General features: G+C 39.2%; 1 protein-coding gene across 1 annotated transcript; it reads left to right on the top strand.

Moving 5' to 3' along the window:
- The first annotated feature begins 274 nt into the window (after positions 1-274).
- On the top strand, positions 275-9,177 carry LOC107548552 (solute carrier family 13 member 5-like). Its single transcript, XM_016229271.1, has 12 exons — positions 275-376; positions 3,713-3,841; positions 3,948-4,084; positions 4,199-4,410; positions 5,410-5,581; positions 5,656-5,778; positions 5,859-6,071; positions 6,273-6,379; positions 6,488-6,609; positions 7,870-8,031; positions 8,408-8,545; positions 8,878-9,177. Exons 1-12 carry the CDS (start codon positions 275-277, stop codon positions 9,001-9,003), a joined length of 1,743 nt encoding a protein of 580 aa, XP_016084757.1. The 3' UTR covers positions 9,004-9,177.
- Positions 9,178-9,664: the final 487 nt, after the last annotated feature.

A 9,664-nucleotide genomic window follows, 5' to 3' on the forward strand; every position in this document is an offset into this window, starting at 1 on the left:
AACAAGCACATGTCTATAACAATGGTAAATTACATCCACTCTTCTGCTAAATCTACACATCCCAGAAACAGCAGCTGCTTCCTTACAGTATCATCAAGTTCTAAAGATAAGAATATGATTTCAAAGCTGGCTGTGTGCAGGAGTTTGTAATAATAATTGCTTTTCTCTCTCACTCTCTCTCTCTCTCACTCACTCCACCCCAGAGAGCAGGTTAAAAGGACGTGTCCAACACTGTTAAACTTACTTTATATGAACAAACTTTCTTTATTTTGAGATGATCCCAACACTAAAATCCATATGGAACTTGAAGAATGGGATAGTTCTTTTCTTCACTCCTTTGATTTTTCTTCCACTCCCAGTGGTCATCAACACAAGGGTATGTATCAAACTAAACTTCCACAACTTTTTAATTCAGTGCTTGAATTAAATGACTTCTTACACTTGTCTAAATACTTCTATTATAGATTTTGTATGCTTTTGTCTGAGGCTATTATTGTTTTTATGCACCTGTCAAACACTGCATATACAAACACTGTTTAATACAAATTCTGTTTAATACATGGAGATTCATACCCTGAGGCCTCCATGTACAATAATTCATTGTGCCTCAAATTTGTTTTTTTAACCCTTTGTCATTGTGTATGTTTAAGCGTGGGAACACATAAGTCTAAATTCCTGACTCAGAGTCAATGTGTTGTGGTCATGACCCTCATGTGCATATTTGAGACAGTGCTCATATGAACCTTTCCCATAGACAGTTAGATCAAAAATAATTTTTCGAAAAAATCCTTATTGCCAGGTCTATACTCTCAAAAATAGTTTTTTGCAGTGATACCATAGAAGAATCACTTTTGGTTCCCAAAAGGACTTTTCAGTAAATTATGATTAGTGTAAAGAACATTTAAAAAAAATCTAAAGAACCTTTTTCCTCTATAAAGAGACTTTTGTCCAATGGAAAGGTTCTGGGAATGTTAAAGGTTGTTCCTGGAACAATTGATGCCAATAAAGAACTTTTATTTTTAAGAGTGTTAAGTAAAGATCATGTTTAACATATTAAACAGGGATCTAAAACTACAATGGGGTCAAAAAACTAAATAATAAACATAAAACAAAGAGCACTTCACTAAAATCAGTAAATTTGCCTTTGCAACTTCAGTAAATCTGTGATACTGATTATGAGAACCACTTTGTACAAATAATCAAAAACAGATGTCCTTGTGTTCATTGAATCACAAAATACACTTTAGATAAATTTCAAATCATGCTGAATAACATGAGCGCCACTGTCGTTAAAATACTAAGACACTGTAATTTATTTTAATAATAAAAAAGATAACTTCAATAAAATACAGTATTTGGAAGGGAAGCCTCATGGTTTGTGTTTGCATTCCCCAACATGATCATGCTAATGATAGCTTTGCTCTAAGTATGAGCCAGTTAGACAATTCATTTGGTACATTTCATCTTTGCTTTTTCCATTTTCCAAGCAAAAGATCATATCAAATACTAAAACATTCTGAAAAAAAATTATAATAAAATGATATGCATCACAAAATGGTTGCAAATGAGGATGAGGCGGTATCTAAGCAGTTTAGATTTACACAAACTCAAAACTGGAAACAGGAACTGAACACAACAACCAGGTTAAACGCAATGATAACTGACAAAGAACAGAAGAAAACACAGGGCTTAAATACACTGAAACAAAGCAATGACCTAAATGAAGGTGCAAACACCAACAAAACCATGAGTAACCATTTAAACTAATGAAAACTGACAAAGGAAACTGAAACCAACACAAAACACAGATGACCCGTAACAGTACCCCCCACAAGGAGGCACATCCTCGTGCCTCAAACAAAAAGTTCCAACAGAGAAGGGCGGGAGGGGGCTTAGGTGGGGGGGCAGGATACAGGACAGGCAGGGCCAGTGTGGAGACGAAAAGAAAGAAGCAGCCAAGGTGGAGACTGAAGCAGTCTGAGCCAGGGCGGAGTCAAAGGTGGAAAAAGCCAGAATGGAAACCACAGCATAAGGACTAGGACGCAAGCCCACGGCAAAGTCCAGGAAGGGAGGAGCCATGGTGGAGCCTTGCCAGGCAGAACCAGGGATACTACAGACTGAGACAGAGCCAAAGGAGGTGGAGACCCAGGTGAAGCTAAGGAGACGGAGACCCGGAGTGACAGCGGAGACCGGGAGGGCCAAGGTAGAGCTGCAGACTTGAGGGGTCTAGCAGGCCAGGGTGGAGCTAGAGGGAGTAAGGACCAAGATGAAGCCGGAGGGAAGGAGGAGCCCGACAGAGCCAAAGGGATGGAGGGACGAGGCATAGCAAGAGGAGTAGAAGACTGTGGTGGAGGCAGGTTGACAACTGACCAAGATGTAGCCGGAGGGATGAGGGAGCCCGGTGGAGTCAGAGAATTGACAGAACCTGGTGGAGGCGAGGGAGTGTGGAGCCAAGGAGGCACTGAAGGGTCGGAAGGCTGAGGTGGAGTACAGGGCTCGGAGGACTAAGGTGGAGCTATGAAACCGACATCCCAGAACAGAGATGGAGACTGAGATCTGAGACTCATCCACATTGCAAAGTGGAGAACACAGAGCCGAGGAGCTGGAGGGAACCATTGGAGGCAGAGCTAAAAGACTCTGTGGTTTTAGAAGAGGAGGCGGGAGAGAGAGGCTGGGTGGGAGCATCAATGATGACACAGACTTGGTGCTGGGCAGAACCAGTGGATCAGATTCAGGACTGGCTGGAACCAGCGGAGACACATCAGATTCAGGATTGGCTGGAACCAGTGGAGACTCAGGAGATTCAGGAATGGCTGGAACCAGTGGAGACTCAGGAGATTCAGAGCTGGGCAGAAGCAGTGGAGACAAAGGAGATTCAGGACAGGGTGGAAACACAGACACTAAAAGTGTGGTGCTGGGTGAAGCAGAGGCCGTGCACATAAATTAAACAGATAGAAATGACTGGCATTGGCTCTAGCTCCCGTATCATGGCAGACTCAAGCTCATGGTCTACGGTGGGCTTAAGCATTGCTGCAGCTGAGCTGGTGGGCTGATCTCCTCCTCACTCTCATGGATGGTAAAGAGGGAACCATTATGAAGGAGTACCCACTCCATGTACTCCATTAAAGTCCCTAGAGGCTCATTTCCGGGCAAGCACAGTCTCGTTTTAGCATTGAGGCTTGTCCAGAAACCACACACAGTCAGTTATCATCATAAGGGATGAGATGGTAAAGGTTCAGAAACTCCTGTGGGTGCCTCTTTATGGACTGGTTTCCCTGCGAGAGAAGGGGGATTCTTTTTGCTGCTAGATCCATCCTTTGGGACCAGTTCTTCTGTCACAAAATGGTTACAAATAAGGATGAGGTGAATGCAGCAGTTTAGATTTATTTACACAAACTCAAAACTGGAAACAGGAACTGAACAGAACAACCAGGCTAAACGCAACAAGAACAAAGAATAGAAGCAAACACAGGACTTAAATACACTGAATCAAACCAATCAACTAAATTAACACCAGGTGCAAACACTAAAAAAAATGAGTAACCATAGAAACGAATGAAAACAGACAAAATAAACTGATCTAGAAACAGTGAAAACTCAAAGTCCAACTAAAGCAAACACAAAACACAGATACCCATAACAACATGTCCCCAAAATATGTCTAGAATCATACTAGCATGCAGTTTTGAAAAAGCACGTTTCCATCTTCCAGGAGGCCAGCTGTGCCTATGTGATCATACTGATGGCAGTTTACTGGTGTACTGAGGCTCTTCCTTTAGCTGTCACTTCACTGCTACCTGCTGTCCTCTTCCCCATGCTTGGCATCATGCAGTCCAAAATGGTAAGGTGGTTTTAGTGTTTCCGGTTAAGAAAGGCATAAAATGAATTAGAGATGAACAACAAAAAATAACACATCAAAAAGCTAAGGCTCTGATTTGGTTCTCTAGGTGTGTATGCAATACCTGAAGGACACTAACATGCTGTTTGTGGGTGGACTGATGGTCGCTGTGGCAGTTGAGCACTGGAACCTGCACAAACGCATCGCCCTTAGAGTGCTTCTCATTGTTGGGGTGCGCCCAGCGCTGTAAGTTTAACCCTGTAATGGTACAATCATTGATAGGTTGTTAAATCCAATCTTTACTCATATAGATTTCATGTTTGTATTCACATTCTGATTGCTTCCTTTGTATTAATACAGCCTGATGCTGGGCTTCATGGGGGTGACAGCTTTCCTCTCCATGTGGATCAGTAACACAGCTACTACGGCCATGATGGTCCCCATAGTGCAGGCTGTGCTGGAACAGCTGAACAAACAGGAGACAGAGTCATCACAGACAACCTGTGGTGAGGAACGGCCCCAGGCCCCTGAGGCGGAATACAAACAGACGGCAAAAGACAGAGACACAGAAGGTCAGGTGAAGAATTGTTTATGAGGTCCATGCAATAAGATGTATTTTAGCAGTACATATACTACCGTTCAAGTTTGGGGTCAGTAAAAAAATATATAAAAATTTGAAAGAAACTTTTATTTAGCAAGGGAGCATTAAAGCCAGTTTCCTGTTTTTTTTAATTATTATTTTATAATTTTTATCTTATCTTTCAGAATGTTTCTTGCAATTCAGAAGAGAGAATGAAAGTCAGAATTATGAGATATAAACACAGAATTCTGAGTTCCGAGTTTATCTTTCAGAATTATATCTGGCAATTCTGACTTCTTCTCTGAATTCTGGGTTCCCATCTCACAATTCTGAAAGGTAAAAAAAGGTAATTGTGACTTTTTATGTCACAATTCAGATTTTTTTCTCACAATTGTGATTTTATATCTAACAATTCAGAATTTAGTTTATTTCTCACAGTAAGTCACAATAGTGAGATAAAAGGTTGTGATTACTGATTATAGTAATTTTTTTAATAGTTTTAGAAAATTTCTATTTCAAACAAACAAATTCTATTTATCAAAGAATCCTGAAAACAACAACAAAAATTGCATCATGCTATCCACTAAAAGCAGCACATTTAAAAGATTAAAGGAAGAAATGTTTCTCGAGCACCAAATCAGCAAAAAAATTAAACTTAAAAAAATTCAGCTTTGCCATCACTTGTATAAAATACATTTTAATTGCAATAATATTTTACAACATTACTGTTTTAATGTTGTGTGTTTTTGCAGCCTTGGTGAGCAAGGTGACTTCTTTGGTGACTTCTTTTAAAAACATCCAAATAACTTACTGATCGCAAAAACCTTTATTATTATGAGAGTAATGTATCATGTTTTTTAAACTTTTATCCCCCAGGGGCTTTTTTTCTCACCATCTCACCAACCCCATATTTTTGAACAGTATAGTAGTTGTCTCACAATTTAAATTTTTGGATGAACTATCATCACTCAGTGCATTCCCTATTTCTTAGTGGTTCTACGCACGCTGGATGTCTCACCAGAGGCCAAACAAAAGAAATCAGCAGAGAAGCGGCTCATGGCTAAAGGAATGACTCTGTGTGTGTGTTATGCGGCCAGCGTTGGGGGAACGGCCACACTCACAGGCACTGGACCTAACCTAGTACTGAAGGGTCAGATGAACCAGTGAGTACTGAATAAACACTTCACTTCTACCATTTTGTTTCAAGAAACTGAACCCGTTCATTTATTTGCCTCAGATTATTTCCTGACAATGGTGATGTCATCAACTTTGCCTCATGGTTTGGGTTTGCCTTCCCCAACATGATCATCATGCTGACGATAGCTTGGCTCTATCTTCAGTTCATTTTCATGGGATTCAAGTATGATAGATAATTGATTTGTTACATTTCACATTTTCTTTTTCCACTCCTTTAATGAAGTGCTTTATTCATGTCTCCAGCATTAGGAAGACATGGGGATGTGGAGCGGTAAAGTCAGAGAAGGAAATAGCCGCCTATAACGTGATCAAGGAGCAGCATCTTCAGCTGGGACCGATGTGTTTTGGCGAACTCAGCGTTCTGGCTCTCTTCAGTTTGCTTGTAGCTCTGTGGTTTACTCGAGATCCTGGATTTGTAACAGGCTGGGCAACACACACCTTTAACACCGAAGCAGAGTATGATTTACACTACATGCTTACATCGATGAATTTATTGCAAAATTGCAATTTATCAAAGTCACTAACCATGTTAGTGATCAAAATAAATCAATAAAAATATGTATATTCATATTTAACAAGAGTATGTATGCAGGTATTATTCCAAAAATATTGGAGTAATAATATGACTTTTTGGTGTTTAATATTCCATACATTTAGATATGTGACAGATGCTACAGTTGCAGTCTTCATTGCCCTGTTGCTCTTCATTCTGCCATCTAAACCACCCCGGCTTTGCTTCTGGTCATCAACTGGCTCTGAAACAGGTAAGAAGAATTTTACACAATGAAAAGGTCTACAAAGAAGACTCGGAGAGTTTGGATCTATTGTTCTGGTTTGGTTTGACTCGCTGTACTACATATATTAATTTACAGAGCCTCAACTCTCTTCTGCGCCCAGTCCAGCCCTGCTCTCCTGGAAAGTAGCTCAAAAGAAGTTACCCTGGAACATAGTTTTGCTCCTAGGTGGAGGATTTGCCCTGGCCAAAGGTAGCGAGGTGAGAGCACTCAATGAAAAAAAGAATGTCTCTGCTTTAAAATCATAATTATTATGTTTCTTTAAACTGCTGTGAAGATAATCATTTAAATTGTGGCTGTCATAACCTGTTTTTGAGAAAATGGCTTCTGAAGTGTGCAAACAAATTTCGTTTTTGACAGAAGATTTATTCAAACATACTTTAAATTACAGGATAAATAAAATTACAATGTGTTTATAATAGTGCATCTATTTAACACTACATTTACAATAGTGGCAATATGCTTAGAAATCGGTCACATTAGCGAAATTAAGCAGGGAAAAGGGCTGTATTGTCCGTAGTCAATAGTGTAGGAATGCATACAGCATGGCCCACATAGAGATCACTTCCCAAGCAGCTTTCTGTTTGTCAATGAAGCAAATTCGCATGAGCCAAATTGAGCCAATGCAAAATCTATGTGGGGAAATAGATTGAAATGACTGGATTTCGAACGTAAAATTTCAGCAAGCAACGCTGACCGTACATTTAGGTCTCAAATGGTAAACCGGCTTGAATTACGCAAACGGTATGAATTTTTTTTTAAACGGCAAGCTTACGATGTGCAAAATATAGGAAGAAAATTCTAAATGCTAAACTGAGGGTGAGGGGTTTATATGAATGTATCTTTGAGGGGAACTGACTGTCTTCAGAAAAGTTTAGATGGTATTTTCTTTTCATCTTATCTCCGTATAGCGCATATTTAAAAGTGCAGCGCTGCTTTGTTTACAGCGGTGAAGGAAACGTGGTATCGCTGCTGTTAGCGCCATCTGCTGTCAATGAGTGAATTTGCGTTCTCATTCAGCCCGTCTGCTGTTTTTGTTTTGTTCAGATGTTTTATGTAGCATTTCACAAAGGTTAGACCATTCTGCTTTTACATATCAAATTTACATCAAAAATCACTCAAGCAATAGGCTATGCATGTTTGTTTGGAATGCAGTGGTTCTGCAACTGTTTCATGCATTTTGATTAATATAAAGGCACAGTCAGGGAAAAACCACGATAAACTGTCAAACCGACAGAATTCTAAAAAAAAAACTGTGATGCATTTCTTTTTCATCAAACCGCCCAGCACTATCTCATACTTTACTCTGATAATAAAAAATATTACTAATTAGCTAAAACATACTGATGTGTTGACTTTAATTATCTTTATGATGAAAATGGTGAACAACTACCATCATTTTCTTTATTTACTCCATTTGTGACCTGCATCTGACTTCATATATTTATTTTGTATCTCAGGAGTCAGGTCTATCCAGATGGATGGGAAACCAGTTGACTCCCCTTCATAGTATTCCTCCCTGGGCCATTGTTATCATCCTGTGCCTCTTGATTGCCATTTTCACTGAGTGTACCAGCAATGTTGCCACAGCTACATTATTTCTTCCTGTCCTTGCTTCTATGGTAAGACCGGTATATAAAACCTGTAAAATTCTGATATTTACCAAGTAATAGATCTTCAGAAGAAAATATTATGAAATATGATAATCATATCTGTATGCATCATTTTTAGGCAGGTGCTTAAATTCTTGAAATAGCATCAGCTGTGAAGTTGTATTGCTCACCAGCTGTGCAAAGCTTCACTGAAACGTTAGCCTCCGTGCAGACATGACTCACAGTTTGTTATAATCTTTAAGAATTACAGCCCAATTACAGACACTTTGTGATGAGCTTAGAAAACATGCAGTTAGATCAGAGACATGTGAGTCAGCACTGGCCACAATTAAATCTTATTTTCTGCTTTATAAGTACATCAGACATTTCTGTTTCTGTTTCGCAGTCTCAGTCGGTTGGAATCAACCCTCTTTACATCATGGTGCCATGCACACTCAGTGCGTCCTTTGCATTCATGTTACCTGTGGCAACTCCACCAAACGCTATAGTCTTTTCCTATGGATACCTCAAGGTTTCAGACATGGTGAGTTCCAGAATCTGGCAACCAATTTTATTCCAGACAGAAAAAAGGGTTCCCTGGTTTTCTCAGCCCAAGTGGCAATTTCAGCCTATTTCCATATTCAAAGTGTGTTTAAAAACTCATCATAATACAGAGGAAACAGTTTACAAGATCAGCTGCCAGACATCAATCATTTATAAGTAGTTATGTCAGTGACGTAGCATTGTTAAAACAAATGTGGCTCCATATATAGACAAACCACAAGTCATTTTACCACATCTAAAAAATTTTCCTTCCCAGCTGCTCCAGTGACCAATAAACTCACTCAGTGATATTTAACATTTTGTTTTTCTCAGGCAAAAACTGGCGTGATGATGAATATCATAGGGATTTTCTGCATCACCTTATCCATCAACACCTGGGGCAAGGCCATGTTCAACCTAGACTCTTTCCCTGCATGGGCCAACCAAACAGTAATATGACAGACAGTACAAGGCCATACGAAAACCAGCAAGCTGCTTATTTTCTTCGCATCATTCTCATAAACCTCGTGGATCAAAGCTGCAGCAGAGAGAAAATGAAATCTGCCATGTCTTGCAGGACTATTTTGCACACTCATAACCTCTTTCATTGAAAGACCTACAGTAACCAAGCACCAGGATATACTACAGTATGTTCAAATGTTTGGGGCTCTTACCGATTTTTTAATGTTTTTGAAATCTCTTCTGCTCATCAAAAATGCATTAAGTCTGAATTTAAAAAATAAGTTTTGCAATTAATAATAACAATAATATTGTGAAATAGTTTTTGCAATAAAATAACCATTTTCTATTTTAATATATATTAAAATTGAATTTATTCCTGTGATGGCAAAGCTGAATGTTCTAGCAGCCATTACTCCAGTCTTCAGTGTCACACAATCCTTCAGAAATTATTCCAATATGCTGATTTCTTATTATTATCATTGTTGAAACAGCTGTGCTGCTTAATATGTCTGTGGAAACCATGTTTGTTAGGATTCTTTGATGAATAGAAAAGGGTGAATCTTACTTACCCCAAACTTTTGAACACTAGCGTACATGGTCATCACATTTTGTAACACAATTTAATCAAATAAATATGCAGGACAGATGTTTTAAACAT

Source organism: Sinocyclocheilus grahami, unplaced genomic scaffold, assembly GCF_001515645.1.
Source record: "Sinocyclocheilus grahami isolate Dianchi unplaced genomic scaffold, SAMN03320097.WGS_v1.1 scaffold350.1, whole genome shotgun sequence".
In the NCBI taxonomy this organism is placed as follows: Eukaryota; Metazoa; Chordata; class Actinopteri; order Cypriniformes; family Cyprinidae; genus Sinocyclocheilus; species Sinocyclocheilus grahami.

Bases quoted from the DNA above. Each gene is read 5' to 3' on its own strand.
- LOC107548552 (XM_016229271.1), top strand. From the start codon at position 275: ATGATCCCAACACTAAAATCCATATGGAACTTGAAGAATGGGATAGTT. The intron at 4,411-5,409 runs GTCAGGTGAAGA...CCTATTTCTTAG, and splicing joins AAAAGACAGAGACACAGAAG to TGGTTCTACGCACGCTGGAT. The intron at 6,610-7,869 runs GTGAGAGCACTC...TTTGTATCTCAG, and splicing joins CCCTGGCCAAAGGTAGCGAG to GAGTCAGGTCTATCCAGATG.